The 22,904-nt window shown below is 35.8% G+C and overlaps 3 protein-coding genes and 1 pseudogene across 4 annotated transcripts; 3 read left to right on the forward strand and 1 right to left on the reverse strand.

Moving 5' to 3' along the window:
• Positions 1 to 346: 346 nt before the first annotated feature.
• Positions 347 to 912, forward strand: LOC18596493 (VQ motif-containing protein 1-like). The gene has a single exon (XM_007025004.3). It carries the CDS (start codon positions 451 to 453, stop codon positions 787 to 789), a length of 339 nt encoding a protein of 112 aa, XP_007025066.3. The 5' UTR covers positions 347 to 450; the 3' UTR covers positions 790 to 912.
• Positions 913 to 9,025: 8,113 nt separating this feature from the next.
• On the forward strand, positions 9,026 to 10,893 carry LOC18596496 (Glycosyl hydrolase superfamily protein). Its single transcript, XM_007025007.3, has 3 exons — positions 9,026 to 9,334; positions 9,486 to 10,537; positions 10,802 to 10,893. Exons 1-3 carry the CDS (start codon positions 9,265 to 9,267, stop codon positions 10,886 to 10,888), a joined length of 1,209 nt encoding a protein of 402 aa, XP_007025069.3. The 5' UTR covers positions 9,026 to 9,264; the 3' UTR covers positions 10,889 to 10,893.
• Positions 10,894 to 15,740: 4,847 nt separating this feature from the next.
• Positions 15,741 to 16,942, forward strand: LOC18596497 (cytomegalovirus UL139 protein). The gene is made up of 4 exons (XM_007025008.3): positions 15,741 to 15,822; positions 15,912 to 16,099; positions 16,198 to 16,360; positions 16,567 to 16,942. Exons 1-4 carry the CDS (start codon positions 15,745 to 15,747, stop codon positions 16,798 to 16,800), a joined length of 663 nt encoding a protein of 220 aa, XP_007025070.3. The 5' UTR covers positions 15,741 to 15,744; the 3' UTR covers positions 16,801 to 16,942.
• Positions 16,943 to 17,205: 263 nt separating this feature from the next.
• Positions 17,206 to 22,732, reverse strand: LOC18596498 (beta-amyrin synthase-like; annotated as a pseudogene). Its single transcript, XR_016027145.1, has 18 exons — positions 22,498 to 22,732; positions 22,184 to 22,369; positions 21,981 to 22,070; positions 21,661 to 21,873; positions 20,985 to 21,068; positions 20,732 to 20,898; positions 20,392 to 20,580; positions 20,066 to 20,179; positions 19,834 to 19,956; positions 19,610 to 19,732; positions 19,403 to 19,501; positions 19,221 to 19,277; positions 19,022 to 19,068; positions 18,789 to 18,932; positions 18,496 to 18,673; positions 18,175 to 18,258; positions 17,789 to 17,872; positions 17,206 to 17,417 (listed from the first exon to the last, which is right to left on the reverse strand). The product of XR_016027145.1 is annotated as a beta-amyrin synthase-like (transcript).
• Between the last annotated feature and the right edge of the window lie 172 nt (positions 22,733 to 22,904).

A 22,904-nucleotide genomic window follows, 5' to 3' on the forward strand; every position in this document is an offset into this window, starting at 1 on the left:
ACAGTCGTCAATGATGAGTGAGTTGAGCGGAATCAAAACCCGGCTGTAATCTTGTCTCTGGTTCCAGCACGTGAATGAATAAAAACCCATGCAAGAGGAAAGACTTTCTCCTATTCCTTATATGCGTGCTTTGACGAAGAATTCTTTTGTTTTTCCCTGTTTACATACCAAAGGGTTTTGCTTTGACGAAGACTTCGGTCCGACCAGACTGCAAATCTGCCTTTTAACAGTCAACATGCTACGGTTTCTCCAATAAGTGTACAAAGCCCCCAACCCCACCTTTTTGGTATTGGTCCCCTCACCTTTTCCCTATATAAAACCATTTCCCCCCAAACCCTCCAACCACATTGCAACTTGCATGACATATCTCTAGCGCAATACCAAACTTTCAAGCAAAGAATTAGCTGTTAACTCCAGTTTTTCTGTATTCTTTTTTGTTCAATTTCCTCGATGGCGGCTACTGCTACATCTCAAGAAGATGTTAAAGTGGTGCTTATCGATACTCAGTACGTTGAAACTGACCCCGTCAGCTTCAAGTCTGTAGTTCAAAGGCTTACAGGCAAGGATTCTTGCGTTGCATGGATAGAGGAGAGCTCGTTTTCCGGTGGAAAGACCGAAACAAGGGTTGCCCTAAAAGGTGCAGCGCCTGAGAGATCATGCGGCCCTCTCGGAGGCTGCTTTGGTGGTGGTGTTTCGATGTTAACTAAGGGTTTATCCTTCAAGGACTTGGATAGAATGATCTTGGAGGCGCCGCCTGTGGACGAGTTGAACTGGTTGTGGGCTAACTAGCTAGAATTAATCTGCATTATTTTCAGATGTGTATGTATATATATATATATTCATTTTTCTTTTTTATGATTTCTGTATCAATTAATTTTGATTCTTTAAATTAATAATGAAGTTTTTGTTCAATTTAGAGTAGTTCCTGGAGGTTAGAGGAATGGTTTTTACCCTCTTGGATTCTAATCAAACTGGGTTAACAGTACAAAAGTAGTACTAAATGCATATCAATATTAGGAGCTTTTTTTTTATTTTGGAGTGTAGTCGACATAGCTCTAGGGTCGTAGAATGAGTGGTGGTTCAAGACCCCACGCCTCCACGGCATGCATAAGCAAATAGCAAGCAAGATTCCGCGTTCAAAAATATTTTATCCATAAAATTAATTAAAAATACAAATGCGATTATATTTGGAAGAAAAAAAATTTCTATTATTGGAAAACAATTAGTGAATTAATTTTTATAGTAAAATAATAACACCAGCTATAGTGCACACACATCCAAAAAAAAAAAGCTAGACTGGTTTCACCAATAGAGAAAAAGTATATAATAACCCATGGTAAATATTGCTAAGGAGTTTTCTTTTTTCTTGTTTTATTGGAGTAACAAATTCCTTTAAAGACAAAGAAACACATTAAAATCATCATGAAGTAGGGGCCTTGGGGAGGGGGGAGAGAGCGGGAGGTGAGGCTAGGGTGCTGGGATTTTCATCTGGGGCTAGAGGGGTTCGCAATGCAAAAAGAGAAGGAAAGGCAATGGGATTTAGGAGAACAAATATCTCTGTAGGACTATCCTTCTCTTCTTTTGAATTAAGCCACAGTCAATTTGTTGATAAGGGCGGAAGACCACTGTTTCGTGGAAGGGCTGGGAAGCATCACGGCGTTGCGTTATCATGAAGAACCGACGTACTGGTTTGGTTTTATTGAGGCAACAATGCTAAACCGGTAGAGATTTGGTCTTGCGAGGGAATTGAATCAAATTAGCTTTCATTTTTTGTTCAGCAAACCCACAACTGGTCCTACTTTTGGATAGGTTTTTAGTTTTGCTGCAATGTGTTCTATGATGCCGTTTCTGGTGAAGGGCTGACAATATCTTTATGGGTGGCTGCAAATTTTGGATGAAACTGTACAAATCTTATCCAGCCTAAATCAATATTTCATGCCATAACAAGTCTCTCTCCACCTTGGGCTTAAGACTTGAAATGCCAGGATTGATTGCTGGATTTAATAAAAATGGCTTTTAAAAAAAAAAATTATCCAAAAGAAGAGAAAACTGAAAATCAACTTAATCGAATAAGAATACTAAAATAGATAACACAAACATATATAGATAAGATAAAATCGGTTAATTGGAGCTACTTGAAAAGATACGGTTAAATATGATTGCAAGTGTACTGTCAACATTACAATTATTTAAAAAAAAATTAAAGTTTCATTTTAATTGATATTTTTATTTTTTACTAAAATAATAAAAATATCAACCAAGCAAAATTTAAGAATATTTTTTATTCTATTTAAAATTTATATTCGACTTGTCTATGCATTATAGAACTTTTAATATGGAATTTCAGCTTATAGCTAGTTAATTATTTTTGTAGAAATTAACTAAAAAACGTCTTTTCAAAATCTTGTTAATTTGACCCAATTACATTAACAACTTTTGCAGTAGAGAAGCCAACTCTTTACAAGCTAGGACAACAAAAGGCACTCAATTAGGTGGTCAATGGCATCTATAATCCATTAAAACAGAAGCAACTTCCATCGCAAAAATGGAAAAAAAAAAAAACAAAATGGCACTGTAAAGAGAGCAAGGTAGCTCAGTGACCTCAAATAAACAGAAAATCGTAATATTTTTTAGATGGATAAACCCAAAACTTCAATGCAAATTAGCCCATTAAGCTGGGCCATTTAATGCTGACAAACAGGCTCGTCCCATGGGCTACCCTACTACCTTTGGGCTTCTTTACCCCATTTAGTCGAGTTCAGTCTGCCATTTCCCTTCCATCATTGCCTGAGATACGTTTTAGCGAGAAAATTAGTATATGATTAAGCTGTACCGACCAGGCCTTAATTAAATATTGTCAATTTATTCAATTAACCCCTCAAGTTCCTTCCTGCAAAATATATTATTTAATCATCAATTTTTCTTTTGGAAAAATCATCAAATTTCAATATCCCATTCAATTTAATTTAATTTATTTTAAACACTTACATTAAATCAAAACTTGAATTGTTAGGACGATATAATCTGGAAACTCGGATTACATAACAGTAACCGTCCTCACCTTTCAATAATCTCTCAATTGTTGATGAATACCCAATCTGATTTCATCTTTCTTGATACAATTAACCATCATAAAAGGATTTTACCAGGTAAGCACGGACGACTAGCAGGCACTTTCGCATAATTACCTTTTACTAATTCTTTTTCTTCAAAGGGTTATGCTAACATTTATTGATGGGGCAATTCATGCACCATCACCATCATAGTGCCAAGATGTACAACGCCGGGCTGGAGAAATTTTCCTTTGAAGAATTTCCCTTTGGGCAATATATATATTGAAGAATTTTCAATTCTGATGATGATGATGATTTAACTGGGTCTTGCCTAGCTACTACAAGTACTAATTAATTAACTTCATCTAGTGGTCTCATCTCAATATCTTTCCTTTTAAATGAAGCATGGATCTCTGATTTGGAAGGAGTTGCGGGAAGGATCGGCACCTCACAAAGTGGAATGCTTCTATTGGCGATTGTTGAAAGGGAGGCTGGCGGTCAGACAAAGAACTTCATTAACCAAAATTATGTTTATGGTCTTTTGTGTAAATCAGGTATGGAATCCATTAACCACTTATTTTTTTCGTGCACTAAGACTTGGAAATTGTGGTATTGGTGCTCTGGGTTTTGGAATGTTAAATGGGTAGTGCATGAAGACCCAATGATATGCTTCCAATCTTGGTATGAGTTAGGGCATGGCATGAGAAATGGGAAGGTGTGGAAGATGGTTTTTTATGCCATTGCTTGGTCTATTTGGCTTTTCCGTAATGAAGTTGATTTCAAAGGAAAAGGGAACAGTGTTGAGACATTTGATCTTATTAAATTGAGATTAGCATGGTGGGTGAAAGCCAAATGGCCTAAGCTTAATCTCTGTGTAATTCATTTAGTTAGAGATCCTAGATGTGATTTAAACACTCTCCAAGACTAAGAAAGCTAAACAGATTATAATGTGGGAAGAACCACCGCTAGGGAGTTTGAAATTCAACATTGATGCAGCTTGTAAGGGATGTATGGGAGAGGCCGGAATAAGGGGTGTTCTCAAGGATGATAAGGGCAGCATGTTACTTATCTTTTCTAAAGTAGTGGGAGTGATGGACTCGAACGCTGCTGAACTGATGGCACTGTGGGAAGGATTCCAGATCATAGTTGCTTCAGATTGGGCAAGGTCACACAATATTATTTTCGAGAGCAACTCCCATAATGCTATAATATGGGTTTTAAACCCACATCAAGTTTCATGGAGAATGAGAAGCACTATAATGAAGACTGAGGGGCTTAAATTAAAGATTGTAAGCTGGAGTGTGAGGCAAGTGCCATGTTCCGCACACGGCAAACGAGGTGGCTGACAACCTTGGAAAGACAAGTATAGGTAGGCAAAGTAAGTTGATGTGGTATAGTGGGGAAGATGTTAATGTTGATAGTGAAGGTGGTGATTAGTCAAGTCCCATCTTGTTTCAGCTGGAGATTTTTTTGACACCAACAGAAGGCCATCTAGGCCACTCTTTTTTTGTATTCTGTATATATTATTGAGATCAATACAAAGAGCTTTTTTTTTTAAAAAAAAAAAGTATGGATTTAAAATGCATTCTCATCACATATATATTTTGTATTAAAAATTAATTAATAGAGAATATAAGAGTTATCAAACTAAAATTCTAGCTCATTAATTGAATTATATCAAAGAGCTTTTGATTTGATCCTACATCAAGTCACCACTAACCTAAAAATTTTGAAGTTATATGAGATAATTGGCCCCCCGAATAATATTGGGTTCTACATCTTAGATGGGCGCCACCGTGTATGCAATGAGGTAAGATCCTTTTGCCTGCAAGAAATTCAGCCTATAACCAATAACCATTCTTGCTTTTCAATTCTTTTCAATCAGCTTATCTTATCATGATAACCTTTGTTGCAAAACTAATATTAGCCATTGTTTGTCTGCCCTTCCTTTTCAAAGTAAAATCCATTCAACAGTCCACTTCTCGGGAAATTAATTGGGTGATAATTTCTTACATTTTTAAACCAATTCCTGCTAGATGGGTCTGGAATCCCTGGAAAGAAGCATGTCTTTGGGCAAACATATTCATGTATAAGTACTATTGATCAAACCTTTCATGCATTGAACCTTCAATAACCCCTTTTTTCTTCCATGAATAGGTGCTTCCTCTTTTGTACCAAAATGTCTTTAACAAAAGTATGTCTCTTTGGTAATCTTCTTTCTGATATCTCTCAGTTCTCTTGGATATGAAAGAGAAAGAGAAAGAGAAAGAGAAAAAAGATGGCATTGACCAGCTAACAAAGGACATGTTGGTCTTCTATTTTGTATTGATTTATATCGGTGGAATTTAGAGATATGTATCTTTCTTTTGCCCTCTACTTTTTTTAGCATAGAGAGATCTAGAGAGAGAGAGAGAGAGAGAGAGAAGTTGGTTTCTTAAAGCACCGAAAATGAGATAGAAATATTCTACAATCGTATCCATATAGAATTGATGAAAATGTGTCTCCTTTTAATCAAAGGCCTCTTTTTTAACATGAAGCTTCCTTTTCTTTTTTGATCTCTTTTACCAGTCAGATCACATGCATGGCCGGGGTTATGCCACTTAGTTCACAAGGCCTAATGGGAGCGCTTGGGTACAACTTGTCTCTCTTGCCGATCAGATATAGTATAAAGGTCTTTGTCAAAGTTGAGTACGTATAAACAGATTCTGGTGCCACCGTACATGCACTACTCCCCATTGAATCAGGCAGCTAATTAATTACGAATTGCCAATAAACCAGAAGCTTACAACCGTCCGAGATGAAACATTCACAAAAGGGCTTCAACTTTTGTATATATGATGAATCTGGTGCGTACTAAGATGATAACCTTCCTTTACCTTACACCGTTACTCCATTACAGTAATACAACTGCTAAAGAACATTTAGTTTTGCATTTAATATATTAGTCGGTCGACATTTGTGTTTAATCAGATGTCATATCTCTGACAATCGCTATACTAAACTACAAATCCATGATTTCGGATAATTATTAATTTTATTCATTCTTCTGTAATAAAGTATGGCAATGTAAGAATAATGGACAAAATTGAATGTTTCTCAATCATCACCTGATGGCTTAGTTTTTGGAGAGTGGAATAACCAGTATTTTCACATACTTGGACTGTAAATTGGCTGCTCATTACATATAAGTGCAATTGAAATCATGCCTTGAAGTTCATAGAATCTGACTCATTTTTTTGCCTCCCAATCAAATAAATTAAACAGCGGTTTTTATTATTTGCCTGTAAGCTAGAATGCCATAACAAGTCTTAAACCTTTAGTAAAAGACTTCTAATGACATAAGAAAACTAGCTTTTGTACACCAAAGTCCTGTACAATTACAAATGTGTAAGCTGCTCAATAAGCCATTGACAGCATCCAAGCACGCAGTGCCAGATCCCTCCCTTATACAAAAATTAGTTCCTATATCTGTTTCAAAAAGCGTTCTTCCCGACCATTAACGGCAACCACACAAAGCCTAACAATACCCACACTAAGAAAAATTATAACCGGTAAGTTCCTGCATGCCTCAAATGGACCTAAAACAGAATTGGATGGGCTTGTGGTTCCTTATGGAAATGTTTTTGTACTCTCAGTGGGATCCCATAAGCAACCAGTTTTTCGTTCTTCCCCTTGCAGCCATGCTGGTATATTTTTGTAACCAGTTAGGAGCTGTTAATTGTAAAGCTTTTATGCAATGAATCTCATTTTGCCTTTGAAAAAATAAAATATAGTTTCTCAGATAAGTGCAAGCTTTTATTTGACGACTGCCAGACTGGTAGCCGCCTAGATTGATGAGTTCACTTAAATGAGAAGGATCAAAAGTACGTTCCAGCTCAATTGGAGGGCTTGTATGTATATTACTCGGTTTAACTTGAAAACTGCACTAAATCATCAAAAGCCGACCTTTATATCCACCATTTACATGTGTCAACCAAAATTGTAAAGAGGAAGGGCGCAGGCGAAGGGTTCGTATTCAGGATTACCTATTTCAAATCTTAAGATATACCTTTCAACCTCGACAACGACTCTTTAGATTCTGCCACGACCGCCCAAACCCTACACCTAATAAACAAAAATCCAAACCTTAATGGAAGATGACAAGAACTGACGAGGCATTGAAGAGTCTCGCGGTGGCTGCTGCCATTGGAATATGGCAGCCGTAAACTAGGTAGTAGTAATTTGTGCATGTGCCGTAATATAGAAAGAAAGGTCTCCCTTTTTGACTGTTAACAGGTTGCCTGCGTGTACATGAAATGAAACCGGACCTGTTCTTGATGTTCTGCTCTGCGCCTGCCCCTGGAAAATGGAACAAGTGCTTTCAGGGTCTTTGTTTTTTTTTTTTTTTTTGTGGGTGCATCATCTTTAATTACTTTAAGAAAAAGATTGAAAAGAACCATGACTTAAGATAAGGATACTTATCTTTGGAAATTTCTACGTATACCATTCCTTATCCACTCACCAAACCTTACTTTTCAATTGGGTTTCTCTTTGGCCCAATTACTTAGTTTTGGTGATCTTTCCAACAATTTTCCCAACAAAAAATAATGTACTAAAACCATTGTGTTATACACACCTTGTTTGTCCCCTTCTCGAAAAAGCAGAGTTACAACTTTATTCAACTTGACCACAATCGCTAGCTAGCTCTTCTGTTACCTTTCATAAGTTGGTAATCCAAACTAAATAGTTGAGTTGGATTTCAGCTTCTTTTTTTTTCTTTCAAGGAGAACCACAACTGTCAATTAACTTATCATTAAAGTGACTCATGGTGCAGCCGTAAATTTAAAACCTCCTACCAAATCGAATGTAATAAAATAAATAAGTACATGCATTAGTCAATGAATGCAAAAGAGTTATAACTTTAATTGTAGTAGCCTAATAATTATTCATTTATCCCTAAAAACTAAGGAGGAATATATGATTCCTTTTTTGATACAGAAGAAATTAATACCCAAATGTAATTTAATTCATTTTAAGGTTAGGACTAAGGTCTCACTATTTGATTTCTGCCTTGTGCATCTAATTTAATCTGCAATGCTTAAAAAAGTGGCTTTACAATGTTCATTTTCTGCCTTCCTTCCCATTGATCTAACTGGCGCACATGCAAAGAAAAAAAAAAGTGATACTAGTACTACTTGTTTGTGCAATTTTCACTCAAAGAAGGCTTCAGTTGGATAGAATGGGTCATACATATAATCAGCTTCTGTTGTCCTCTTAGATAAAAGTGACTGTCTTAGAAGAACCTCTGCCCTAAAAGCTATAGGAATCTAAGGGTAATAGATAGTTTAAATTAATTAGAGTATGGGTTATTATTATTTCATTGATAGCTAAATTTTTCACCCTACTTTGAATATAGGATATGTCCTCCAATTCTTGGTCAAATTCTTGAAATTCTTCTTTAAAAATTATCAAATCAAAATTAAATTTGAAAATCTAAACGAATATATTTATAGAACTTGATGAAAAGATTAATAATGCATATAAAGTCAATAAAAAATAACATTTATGGATAAAATTGGATAAATATTTATTAAATGGTAAAAATCTTGTCAAAATTTTTAATAAGAATTTCTATTTAAAACAGATATCAAAATAAATTCAAATTATTTCAAATTTTATATACTTTAGATATATAATAAGGTTGTTTAGTCTGTCCTTTAGATTTTTAATTAAATTTAAATTTTATCTACTTATTTTAAAGAGAGAGCCTTACAAACTTGATCTAAGAAACCTTACCTAAATTCTGACCTAATTCCTTGCCTCGAGGTATTTAACTATTAGTCTCTTAACAGAAATTGTAGCAATTAATATATTTAACCATGAGTGGGATTTTCCGTTTCCTTTTGTCTGAAGAAAGTGGGCGGGGCAATTGGGTCATAACGCATAAGAAATTGCGAGAAGTTGGCGTGTGATGGAAAGAGACAAGCCAGTCCAAAAGAAAGAAATGGAGTCGAAGAAACTGAGAAAACCAAGTCGTTTAAAAACAAGTTAAGAGGATGGAAAACGAAGGCAACATGGTCAAGGCAAGCTAAAACCTCTGAGCCCTTGAAAATTAAGCTCAAACAAGCAAAGAAAAGAATTCATCTTCTCCGTATATTTCCTCCCTCTCTATCTCATTCCGAAATTCTTAAGACTCTCTCCGTCTGTCTCCCCTCTCTTTCTTTCTCTCTTCATGGCAACGTTTTTAAGAAGAATTGTTGTGATGATTCATGTTTTCGTTCTACTTTCTCTCTGGTTTTCAGGTACTCGACCCCTTCTTTGTTTTGGTTTCCTTCCTTTGATATTCCATTTGCATCTCAATAGTGATTTCTTTGTTGCATAAGCTTAGATATTCCAGTTCAGTTCTGTTTGCGAATGTTGTAAATATCTAATGTGTTTCTTGTTGCTTTACAGATTATGGTTTTCTACACGGAGTTACTTCTCTAGGCATCAACTATGGTCAAGTTGGCAACAATTTGCCTCCACCCGACAGGGTTCTTGATCTCTTAAGCTCCCTTAAGCTCACAAAAGCAAGAATCTACGACACCAATCCTCAAATTTTAACAACATTTGCCCACTCTAACATTGAGCTTATTGTCACAGTCGAAAACCAAATGCTACCAGTCGTAATGGATCCCCAACAAGCACTTCAATGGGTGAGTACCCACATCATGCCATATTTTCCGGCCACAAAGATCACCGGAATCGCTGTGGGAAATGAAGTCTTCACTGACGATGACACATCATTAATAGGATACCTCGTCCCTGCCATAGTGAGCATTCATGGTGCTTTAGTTCAATTAGGCCTAGATAAGTACATTCAGGTTTCGACACCCAATTCATTAGCAGTTCTTGAACAATCTTACCCTCCTTCAGCTGGTAGTTTCAAGAGTGAGGTCTCCGGAGTCATGTCACAACTTTTGCAGTTTTTGTCGAGCACCGGTTCTCCATTTTGGATCAATGCCTACCCATATTTTGCTTACAAAGATGCCCCAAACAAGATTTCCCTGGACTATGTTCTTTTCAACAGAAATCCAGGAATGGTCGATCCGTACACCAAACTACACTATGACAACATGTTATATGCACAGGTAGATGCTGTTGTTTGTGCCATGTTTAGGATGGGTTATGGTGGGATCGAGGTTAGAGTTTCTGAGACGGGGTGGCCATCCAAAGGGGACTCTGATGAAATTGGAGCAACCGTCCAGAATGCAGCTGTTTACAACAGGAATTTGTTGAGAAGGCAAATGAGCAATGAAGGGACACCTCTGAGACCAAACATGAGGTTAGAAGTGTATTTGTTTGCTCTGTTCAATGAGGACATGAAGCCTGGGCCGACTTCAGAAAGGAACTACGGTCTTTTTCAACCTGATGGAACCATAGCTTACAATGTGGGGCTGTCAGCCTTGGCCACTACTTCATCAACATCCTCAGCTTCCATTTCTCTTACTTCCTCTGCGACCAAGGTAAAAACATAGGTTTTGTTTTCTTGTAATCCATTTTAGCTTAAACAAAATTGATCAATAAAAAAAAAGGAGAATTGTACAGTAGAGGATAGAAAAATGTGCACATGAATGTATGCACCGGAGCAATATTGCTGTTGTAAAATTATATATAGGAGAAAATTATATTGTTTCTTCAGTAAAGAGTTGATGAGCGATAATCTAATCATTTTCTTTTATTCTCTTTGTTTTGCCTTCCTCTTTGAAATGGCATTCATTGTGAAACAGGCCGCAAATATGGAATATCAAAGCTTGGTGTACTGGATGTTTGTGTATTTGCTGACTTTCCACGTTTTTATGAGAAGACTACATTAAGCAAATGGGAGTGAACGTAAATTTTATATATTGGTAAGAGAAAAATTGGGGCTTTCCTTTTTTAGGTCTTTTGTCCTTCCTGAAGAAAACAACAATGACAAGGCCAAAGGTATCCCAATTTTGCACAAGTTAACCACCAAAGAACCTTTCTCCCAAACCCGATGATTGTTTCATGAGCATCCTTTCAACATACATGTTCAACAAAGGATCAAAGTAACCATCATGATCAAACGGGTATAATTACATAACATACCCTTTGTGAATTGTGTTGATTATTTGTTGATCGTGTTGAAGAATGGAGCAGATAAAAAAAAAAAAAAACTAGCTTATTAATTTGTTTCTTAGAGTAAACATAGCATTTTATTTCGTTTCATTGTAGCCCTATGCAAGATGTTGTAGAAGAATTATTAATTTCTCAATTCATGTAAAAAGAAGTATTATTAATGTTAGAGAGAAAGAATGATAAATTAATGCTATTGGTTGCAAAGAAAGCTTTCTTTCACTTTTGGACGTGGAATCCATAACTGTTCTTAGATATATATAAAGATTTCTCAAGACTTTGCCTTCCCCTTCTCTCTCTCTCTCATTCCCCAAATACGATAAATAAAAGATTATATTAAAATGAAAAAAGTTTATAAAAGAATATATGGGATAATGAAAAGTTTTAAGCTTTGTTTGGTTCTTTCTTTATCCTCGACCTGAAATCGGGTGGCCCAGCTTTATTCCCTGTGGCCACATAACCGTCAGCATCGGTCATATGCCATCCTTTTCGCAAAGGAGCTTTTGTTTTGGTGATCATCTCTTTTCTTTTTCTCTATAGGGATATAGGGAGACAATGTAAACTCAGCCTTAGTTAATCTTGATGGGGATGGTCTTCTCATCCTGCATCAGCTAACGTGATGCACATGCACCCCAACAATTTTTAGAGGCCCCCCACTTTTCCCTTCTTTTCTTTTTTTAACTCTCTATTAAGCAAACAAATTTAAAGGACCCCATAAAGGATTAGGAGATTTTGTGGGTGTAGTCGATATATATATATGTCTGTGAACCTTCCAAACAAAAAAAGGGCTATTCTATAGAATTGAAGGTGTTTTGTTTTGTTTGGTTTCTTTGGGCTTTTAGCTAATGACATGTTTCTACACTCTAGTGGAACGGATCATTTATTTGAGGTCCCATGTGCACGTAATATAGCATGTGCCTTTGCCTCGAAGAGAGGAGGGAATGTTGGCAAATAGGTGGTCTTTTTGTTTTTTCTCTCTCCTATCTCTTTGCTCCCTAAGAGCTTCATGAAATAATCTTGAATCTATAGCTAAATGCATTTTTTCTTAGCCTCGATTCAATTTACTCACTTTCATTGAATAAACCTTCAAAATAATCTAAATATTATGAACGCAGAACTCCTTGGCCTCTTTATTTCAGGAAGTTATAGCTTTACAAAACTCAATTCATCAGAATTTTACAGCACCAAGTATTTTGAGTTAATTAAGGTGATAAATTAAATCATCTTTAAAATATGGCCTGTTATTTTATCTCTCAGAACCTCATTTCTTTTTTCATTTTAATGAGTGTTAAATTATTAGAAATCAAATTATTAAGCAATAAATAAATAAATAATGAAAATTGGGTACGTATACTATCTTGGTACCACGGCATATCCTATTCATCCATCATTTTGCCGAGTAGACTATCAACTATTAAGGCAAAGCTCGAGACATGAACAATAACTAAAATACTATACGACTTTAATTACAAAAGAAGCTAAGAGTTAAAATAGTTGAAAGAAATTTTGATGCGTTAATGAACAAAACAGGCCAGGGGATTAAAAACCCTAAAGTCAAAATAATATTGTCTTTTAGCACGTGATTGCAAAAAGATTAAGCCCTTCTTAATCAATTCGCTAAGTTTAAATCATTTTAATCCATCAGTGATTGAGCTTTTAGATGTTGACAGGAGGATATTTGGGTACCATAGGTTAATTACGAACAAGCCAAAGTCAAAAAGGGCAAAAAGAAAAATCCTGTTGTTGATCACTTGTCCTTATTTTATGCTTGTGTGTCGGCGCACTCAAATAACAATGAATCAATAGCTCCTTCTTTTGTATATTATCCTTAACTATTGGCAGGAATCATTGTATTAAACATAATTTGCCACATTGGTATCGTACTTGGAACAAAAAGGAAGAATTTAATCATGACAAGAAGAATTTCTCTCATCTTCCGAATGATGTTAGGTAAATAGAATTGGAATTTTTAAGCAAAGGAGAGCCTCTATTGTCATTATTACATTCAAAAAATTTGGGTGGTTTGGGTATTGTAAATCTAATTAATAAGAATTTGGCATTTATTAGTAAATAGGTGGTGACTTTAGAGATTCTGGGTAGGATGTCAAAGTTTTGAAACATTATTCCAAGCCTTGTGGAAGGGCTTCTTAGTTTCACTGGAAACGAGGACTGTTGCTAGGGGTCAGGAATGATGAAAAGATTCGGTGGAAGATAGGCCCCTGAAAGTGCTTTTCTCAATACTGTTTCGGCTATCTGTCGATAGAGATGTAAAGGTGATGGATTATTTTCAGGATAATTGCACTTTGAGTTCAAATTGGCAAATTTAGGTGTAGAACAAATGGGAAAATAGAGTTCTTCGTCAACTTATTTTCATATTAAGTGACGTTTATTGGATCGGTAATAGAAAAGATAAATTGATTTGGAAGTTTGACGAACATAATATATTCTTGATTAAAAAATTTTCTTCTATTATTTGCAGTTGCTCAAAGGATTTTAAAAGTCTGTTACAATATTTTTATAATTAGCTTCCTTGGGGTGCATCCTTACAAAGAAATTTCTTTTATCCAGGGGAGGATTTAGATCCCGGAGGTGTTTTGCAGTTTGCCCCTGGTGCATGCCTTTCTTTCTTGGAAGATTGTACTCATCTGCTTATTCATTTTGAAATGGTGGGATGTGGCCTGTTGTCTGCCGAATTTAATCCCTCTCTTTTTACAACAATATTAATGTGATTATTTGGGTGGATAACTGATGTGCAAAAAATGATTTTTTTTTTTATTTGTGAAAAGTAGTTTTATGGTCTCTTTGAGGTGCTGAAAATGAAGCTAATTTTGAAGGGAAAAAAATGGGATTTGAATGATTTGGTTTCTTTAGTCAAACTTTGATCTGTTTTCTGGATGAAGGCAGTGCAGGGGGATGACAGTATCCTAGAAACTGTTTGGTGGACTGATCCGAGGTCTGCTTCCAAGTCATATATATGTCTCAAAGCATCTTCTCAAGGAATGCCTAGTGGAAACCTCCACAATCTAATTCCTTGAATTTTAATACTAATGGTTCTGTTAGAGGAAAGCCTGGTCCCTCAAGTATCAGAAATGTACTAAGAAACTCTAAAGTTATTATTCTTGTATTATTTTCAAACTTATTGCTATGTCTGATTATTTTAATTATGTTGAGCGATTTGTTATTAAATTGATTTTTGAAATTTTTGTAATTCACCGTGACTTGGAAAGATATCTTTAATCATTAAATCAGACTCGAAGATTGATGCTTTTTTGGGTTCTCAACTCATGCAAAAAGTCATTGAAGTTTTGAAGAATTTTTCAACTAATTGATATGTTTAGTGATACCATTAATTGTGTTTTCCTTTAGAATATCTTTAAAGAATTTTATCATTGTATGTACATACTCTCTTCCAAAATGAAAATAAACAGAAATAACTTGTTTGTGGCTTGATGCTGTTAGTAGACTTTCTAACTGCAGGAACGTAGAACTCCATTTCTAACTTTGCACAGAGGTTTTTCATTAAAAGAAAACAAAAAAAAAAAGGTTCATTTAATTATCTCTGATCAAACCTTTTCCCTTACTCATGAAGTCCTTTGTTTTTTTTTTTTTTTTTTGTAGCACCTTTCTGACATATAACCGCATCATCAACCACCCCCCCTTGCTGGTGGAATCCCATATGCGCTCCCTTTATAGTACTAAATCCTAAAAATGAAATGATAAAGGCAATATAGCTAGGACATAACTTTCATAAACAATGGCAAAGGTTTCATACTCTCTTTTTCATTTCCAAAATCAGTCAAAGAGTGTACCCGGCATTGTCGGGTTTATAAATTTTTTGTTTAACTCCTCGCCTTGTTAAGGAGTCATCATTAGGCTTTTCTTAAACATCACCTTTATTTTTTAGCATAATTTGAGGAAGATGCTCTTATAAAGTAAGATCCCCTTTTTACTTGGAAGGTTTTCGCTTTTTTTTCTCTCTCTACAGTTAGGTTAGGTTTTTGCTTGTACTTGGACCTAAAGGGGCACTAACTGCTAGGTGGGATTCTTGTCTCTTGATATGTCTCAATCGAATCCTCTCATTTTCCGGGGAGGCATCCCCTCCAATGCTTTTCCATTTCAATACTATTTAATAGACTAATTATCATTACTATCCACACAAAAAGACTTATTAATAATTTTTAAGTTCCAAAATTGTGATAAATGTGTCAAAATCATATGCATTGTTTTTAAGAATTTCATACAAAATAATGATTGTCTTCCTCACTTTATATTGAATACGTGAATATATATAATATAAATTTATAATAATATTTCATTAAAAATATTTTAAATTCAAATTCTTTCTTTTCTACCTTAAGTGTTACCAAAAAAATCAAGCATTCTGTAATTATGTTTGTTGTTTAAAAAGAAATCTAATGTTGAAAAAGAAAAAAAACGCTCAAGCTTATGTCTTGGGCCAGTCATTTAACTCGTCAAACCGGGCCGGACCCGTAGCCGTGGCGACCCAACTTTCGTCCCTTATATAAATTCAAAAATTCAAACTTCGAACATTTTAAGAAGAACTTAGCCATTGGCCATGGCGCTTTCCTCTGCGTTTCGAGAAAGACTTGAAACCATGGAGCATTCTAGAAACCAACGCCTAGCTCTCCTCCAGGTCAAATCTAAACTCAACTTTCTGTTTGATTCCCGAGAAAAACGAGGCCAGAAAGTCCTAATTTTGTGTCTCCATGTTTATTTCCACAGGCGGAGAAAGAGCTTCAAGCGAACAAATCTCAGGTTTTGGAATCGAAGCTGGCTCATATTCGGTCCAGGGAACAGAGACGCTTGTTGCTTGATCAAAAGATCGCTTCACAAAACTTTAAAATCTCTTCTCTCCAATCTGGAATTGAAAACCTCGACGCCAAATATAATTCCAGCTCTGAACAATTGAAGTGAAAATTTAATTTCATTAGTATAATTTTACATTTGCATCTGGTAATGTAGATTTAGCGTTCATTTCTGAGATGAGATGCACTGCGTTGAATCTCAGGGTTTTGAAAAGTGAGATCGAGGAGCTTGAAGAGGTGGAGAAGGAAAAGGATAAGTTTTACGAATCGAAGAGTTCAGAAATCAATGAATTTAGGGAAAATGTGGGGAGGTTTTTGATGGAATCTCGAATTCGAGTGCAAGAGTTGAGGAACTCTGTGAATGAGGTAAATTGACGATTAGAAATTGAGACTTTCAAATGAAGAATCTAAAAGTTAAACTGTTCAGATGTTTGCTGAGGATGCAATCTCATTTTTAATTGACTAAGTAAGAGCAATGTTGGTTGGCCCCTTTGGGCATTATATTTTATCTGTGAATTCAATTTCCTAACTTAGGTTTATGGAATTTGTCAATTTGATGATCTCTCTTGCAGATGAAGTCAACTTTTATGGAACTTCAAGGCAACAATGGGTATACGAGTAACTATGAGATAGATGAGGCAGAGATGAAAAAGGCTGAACTGTTGGCCATGAAAGAGAATTTAACAAAAAGTTTGGCTTCAAATTACCAAATAAGAGCAGAGTTGCAAAAGCAGGTTGAGAATATGTTGGCTGCACAAAATCAAGAGAGGTGGAAACAAGATAACAGGTTCATGAAGTTTGCATAGAAGCCAAGCAATGTTATCCAAATATTAACCCTTCTTATAATAGGTTTGAGCTCTTTGTAGGTTTGGTAGGAATGAACAATAATTTGGAACTTCGATTTATGTTGTGGATCTATGAACCATAATGAAGAGCGAATATGAATTTTCGGTTTTTCTTGTCAGAATTTGGTTGCTTGTCTTACATGTCTGCTTGCTTGATTGCATCATACTCCTACTGTTGTTTTGGACGGAAATAATTTTTGGGTTTCCTTCTGCCTGGATATTGGATCATTTACTTCTTTTTTATTCTACTTTTAAGTAAACATTGGACCATTTGATGCCCCTTTTGATTTATAAGCCTGCAGTACTGAGACCTGAGATCAGCATAACATTTACAAGTTTATGGGACAAAACATATCAACACCAGCAAGGATGAAACTTTTTCGAATTGATCAGGAAAGAATGCTAATTTAAGGAACAATTCAACAGTACTGAGGATTCCAAGATCCTAAGGGAGCCTAATATTCTTGTGAAGTCGAGAGCACATGTTTACAATATTCTCCCAGGGCCCATAATGGAAATATATTTCTATATGCAGCATAATGTATCATACAAGTCCTCAAGCAGACCCCGGTGAGTTCCTGTGAAAACCAATATGTAGTTCAGGATAACACTATTAATGAGGGTTCCATCTAGATCTTAAGCAATCTATACAAATTAAAACCTTGAACAAGAGAACGTTTGTAAGTTTTTAATAGATATAATCTTTTTGATAGTTCTTTTGCTTCAAGAGAATGATGACCATCATCTCATTAAGCCATATTCTCCTTTTTTAAAGCACAAAGCAAATTGTCAATTGTTAATCTGAATTTCAAGACTGAATTTTTTTTTTCTCTTTCCATTTTCTTAAGAAAATCAGGCTGTCAAGGATGCTATATATTATCAGCAGTGGGTGAATTGCTTTGCTGAAGCATTTGACTTGCTAGAAGGATCTAACATAGGTCTTACATACCTGTTGAGGAAATTTACCACTTTCCATCTGTGAGTTGATCAATAGTCTTGCTGCTTTGTGCAAAGGTTGCGGATCCAACTCAGCCTAGTTAGCAAGAAACATTTAGACCAGGAATTGACGTTTGTGTTGAATTTGCAAAGTTAAAGGTTGATATCATGTTTTTACCACTAATATCAGCAGAATTTGTTTTCTATAATTAATACGATTTATCATACACATCACCATGATTTGAATGGATCATTTTCCTTAGCATATAGTAAATATACAACCCAGTCTTAGCTTCCAATAATCCAATTACTTGATAATATTACACTATATAGTAATATTCAATACCTAAATTTATATTTGCTTATCCAAAAAGAAAACACACATATTTAAAATCTAACCTGTCCAGCATGAATCAGACCCATCATTGCCCATGAAGTTTGCACTAGATTTGAGCAGTCTCCTTCTGCTAGATGTTCATATTCCTGTTCAAAAATTGTGGGAAAATATTAGGAATATTGTATAGTCTCCTCTACTGAGTTTCAGAAGACAGAGTGATCGATTTCTTTGTGAAACGCCAGGGTTTCTTCTGGAAAATAGCCGATTACTGTATGTCCAGTAAGGCAATAATTACGGCTATACATGTTTTTGCTTGGATTCACTTAATTCATGCTCCCTAGCTCAGTGATAAACTGATTAAGTAACATAAGAATGGCAATTACCAAATTGGGGCATGTCAGATAGCTTTCTCCCCATCCACCAGACTCTTGCTGTTTTGAAAGCAAAAATTGACAAGCTTTACGGACAATTTGGCTGCTGTGACAGGTCTTCCCAACAGCAGTCAGCCCTGCTAAAGCAAAACATGTGCCATATGTATAGCAAACTCCCCAGCTGCCATACCTGCAAATATTAAGTGATAATCTTAGCTTAAACTTCTATTATAACTTTTGTTCCCATTATCCATTCATGATTTTGCTCAAGTTAAGTTAAACTACAGAAAGGAATTCAGAATCACCAAGAACCATCTTCCATCTGTGAACCTTCTAGAAATTGCACTGCATTAGTCACACAAGTTTCTATGTCTTTCTTTCGATATCCAGGATATAACTGGGAGAACAACACAAGAGCTTGGATGGCCGACGAAGTGCATTCAGCATACCTAAGACCACCAAATTACTAATGTTAAAGAAAATTTTTATATGATGCTTTAATGATAACATAATGCAATTACTGATAATAGGAACATGCTCCCGCTCAATCGCTGCTGCAGCAAAAAGTTCTGTTGGATTTAGCTTCTGAAAAAGAAAAGAATCCCACAATTTAAACTAAAAAGTTGACGCTGCGTTAGAATTAAGCAGCAAAATTGCAGCAAAGTATGACTTGCTTGGCAAAACTTTGAACATTTGAGCATGAACTGGAGAACACGTGCACTTTTGATAAGTTTTACCTCCAGCCATTGTGGTCCTCTTACTGGCTCCCAAGCAGTAAAACCACCATTTTTGCTCTAATAAAAAGAGAAAATGGAAAATCAAGGCCAAGGATACGAGAATTACAGTTTTCCATAGATATCCAATATGCAAGAAAACAGAGAGAGTTTTCAACAAACCAAAGATAAAGATGTCTTCATACCTGCAACGACAAGAGGACATTCACAGCATCATATAGTCGCTCTACTTCAACTGTTTCACCTACAATTTCTGGAGGTAATTTTGAGAGTAACAGTATTGCCTGCAAAGAAAAGAGTAATTAATAAACGTCTGCTAGCAAATTAAATTTGCTAATTGTTTTTTTTAACTTAGAGAGACAAAATAAATTAATACAGAGGAGCAAAGTCACCTTCAGAGCTTCAGCTATGCCGTCTATGGTTTGCCATCCATCATCTTGAACGGAGAAAGTCCAAGCTCCTTTAGACATGTGGCGATGCATACTTTGGAAGTCTCCTGACGCATTTTCTTGAAGCTGAGAGATTTGTTGATGCGAGAAATAAAGTGAGCTGATTGAGATAATAGAATTAATACAGATTAGTTTAAGAAACAAAGATTGGGGGAATAGGAAGAAACCTGACACTGTTTTATGAACTCATGCGCTTTTCTGAGAGTAGAGCCATATTCATCCGTTAGATTACTTGAGATGATTGCTTGGGTAGTTAAAACGGTATCCCACAATTGGCTACCACCGTTTAACTTCCAATACAAACGAATTAGCAAATTTAATCAGCTACAATTAGAAATGTAATACAAGCATGGTAAAGTTGGACATGTGCAGTGGTAAGGTGGATTATTATCACCAAACCTGCATTTTCATTCCATCTTCAGCTACCCACAAGTAATCAGGAACTCTGGCGAGGTGAAATTTTATTGAATCTGAAGTTGGATCCTCTGCCCAACAGGCCATCATATGCAAAACCTGCAATTGAAGCATTTGCAGTAAGCATTCTGATACCACTTGGCTGCCCAATGTCAATAATATGTTGTACTCTGGTAAACTCATAGATTGCTAACTGAGCTTTGAGTCTGAAGCAACTTAGGACGACTAGATTAAAATGATGATGGTGGCGCTCTGGAGCATTTTAATACCAAATATCCATGCTCAATTCATCAATGTTTTATGGAGGATACGTTCTGTATACTTCCTTGCGTTATGTATCGAGTGTTCTCATCCTCATAATGGATGAGCTTTGTTGCTATCTGTAGAGCTTTCTCTCTTAGATTGGAGAAGGGCCAGCATTTTAAAACTGGCTCGGCAATGTAATAAAGACTGTCCCAAAGCAGAATTTGCACCATGGGATAAGGGTGATATACATCTTCCTGCAGTGAAACCAAATCATAAGCTTGCCAGGCTTTGGAAAGTTCAAAAACACCTTCACCTGTGTATCCCCAATTCATGTCATCTGCACTGCAAAATTCTTGGCAGTATAGATTAACAGAATCAACAAGCATGAGCATAAATATGACAAACCTTTAAACAGGAATGGCGTGCTTTATTCCAATCTATCTTTTCATACGGTTGGATGTAAATTTCTTCTCTCAATGATAAAATAAGCTCAGTGATTGGCCCGACAAATTTCTTTCCATACAAGTAAGACATAGGTGCATAAAAGTTGCGCATGAAAGACCATAGCCTCGCTGGGTGCATACGGGAAGATATATAGTTAGTGTCAGCGAATAAAAGAAAAAGTTAGGTTTTACTATAAAAGAAATTTTAGATTTACCTGGACTGAAACGAAAATATGAAGGGAGAAGCTATAATTCTGGGGGAATGGATTGCACCCTGACCATACATATAATCCTAGTACCTTTACATTAAAATTTTCAATAGATTAAAGTGTATCTAGCAGTAAAGTTGAGGAGGGAATTGAAAGATATCTCAATATGTGAAATTTTAAGTTTTAAACTAATAATAATAATTGTTATTTAAGATAAAAATCATATAGATTAACCATTCATATATATATATATATATATTGAGATTATGATAGTCAACTAAATAGCAATACTTACAAATTTATATAAGACATGTACAAATCCTAGGAATATGATTATAATTCATTTCTAATTGGTAGTTGGATAATGTCTATGTAAATGTATTAATGAATTTGGATTCACTTGACTAGATCCATATTTCAACAGAATATATATTTCAACAGAACATAATATATATATATATATATATACATGAAACAGTAATTAATGTAATAAGTTATTTATTTAATAAATAAATAATAAAATTGATTTTTAAGGAGAATGTCTAACATGAATAGCACCAACTGAGTTCACTTCAGCTTAGCTTAGGTGGTTGAAAATGTAGGGTTTGAATTAAGATTTCAAATTCAACTAGTCAAGTCATAGTGCTATCCTCTTTGACCAAGAAAAGAAAAGGCTAGTAGCAGAAAAAATTTCATACCAAAGATAAGCCTTTCCCAATGAGGGTATCATCGTTGCACCCCCGTGATTAACTATCCAATTTCTAGCCTTCTCGACAGCCCCATCTTTGCCACCTTCAGTTCCTTCTCCAAGCAAACGAAGGGCAATGTAATTTAGAATCATGGTCAACATGGTGCTGTGCCCCTCTACGTGGAAGCCCCATCCTCCATCTCTATTCTAGCCAGGGGAAAAAAAAATTAAAGTACTGGTACTATTAAGTATCTCATACTGTACTAAAGAGAACTTTCATCCATGTAAATGTGTCAAAGAGTTGAGGTTACTACTTGATGATTGTAAATGTAACGAAGAACTTCCCTTTTGTGTTCAGAAGATAGAACGGTATCAAGTGTTCCAGTAAGGTATAAGACCATAACCTGCAAGTTGTAAAAGCCGCAACCATGAGGTAAAACTTACATTTTAGACACTTTTTCCAGGATCTCTTTCTTCGTCTTTGAAGGGAAGAATTGAGCATAGAAAGCATATGTACCAGAGGGCGTAAGGAAAACAATGGCCCTGAATTTTCCGAGAGCCAATGTCCATCCCATGCTTGTGTAGCTGAAGTGAATCGAACAGCTTTCCTCAAAGCAGTCGTGACTTTTTCACGAGTCACTTCTTCATTGTCTTCCAATCTCACTGGTGCTATGCTTAGATCTACCTGGTTATCTTGGATGAGCTGTAATTTGGACCAAAAACAGTTCAACATATATAGTTGACTCAAAATATTACGACAGTGAAGTTCATGCAAGAGTGCCAATTTCTTTGCAAGTAGAAACTTTTCAAAGAAACTAAAACTTTAACTACCTGAAAATTCTTAAGCATGTCGCTACTTGCTTTAACATGATGCCGATGTAAGGAGAAATTTTGTCGGAAGTTTTCAATTAGAGCTCGTTCCTCTGACGTCCAGGAAGCAGCGTCGAATTTCCAAACCTGTCTGCCCATAAATTTGTTTGTAGTAAAGAGCCACGGACCAACGCCTTCCGCTATCTCCAGCTTCCACATATTTCTTCCTCCCTTTGTTGCTGCACTCTTGGTCTTATACCAGTAATTGAATTCCTTCCCTTCCCTTCCCTTGGACCCCTCTTAAGCAATCGCATATATAGACGAAAATGCCTAGATCAACAGACAACAAATTAATTAATTTCTTTCTCCCGATACCCAATGCCCTCAAAATTGTTACATTTGTTTTACATGTGTTGATTCACGTGATT

Source organism: Theobroma cacao, chromosome 6, assembly GCF_053813885.1.
Source record: "Theobroma cacao isolate CCN51 chromosome 6, ASM5381388v1, whole genome shotgun sequence".
In the NCBI taxonomy this organism is placed as follows: Eukaryota; Viridiplantae; Streptophyta; class Magnoliopsida; order Malvales; family Malvaceae; genus Theobroma; species Theobroma cacao.

Coding starts and splice junctions, on each gene's coding strand:
- LOC18596496 (XM_007025007.3), top strand. CDS start 9,265: ATGGCAACGTTTTTAAGAAGAATTGTTGTGATGATTCATGTTTTCGTT. Junction 9,335..9,485: donor ACTTTCTCTCTGGTTTTCAG/GTACTCGACCCC, acceptor GTTGCTTTACAG/ATTATGGTTTTCTACACGGA. Junction 10,538..10,801: donor TTACTTCCTCTGCGACCAAG/GTAAAAACATAG, acceptor ATTGTGAAACAG/GCCGCAAATATGGAATATCA.
- LOC18596497 (XM_007025008.3), top strand. CDS start 15,745: ATGGCGCTTTCCTCTGCGTTTCGAGAAAGACTTGAAACCATGGAGCAT. Junction 16,100..16,197: donor TCCAGCTCTGAACAATTGAA/GTGAAAATTTAA, acceptor GTTGAATCTCAG/GGTTTTGAAAAGTGAGATCG. Junction 16,361..16,566: donor TGAGGAACTCTGTGAATGAG/GTAAATTGACGA, acceptor TCTCTCTTGCAG/ATGAAGTCAACTTTTATGGA.
- LOC18596493 (XM_007025004.3), top strand. CDS start 451: ATGGCGGCTACTGCTACATCTCAAGAAGATGTTAAAGTGGTGCTTATC.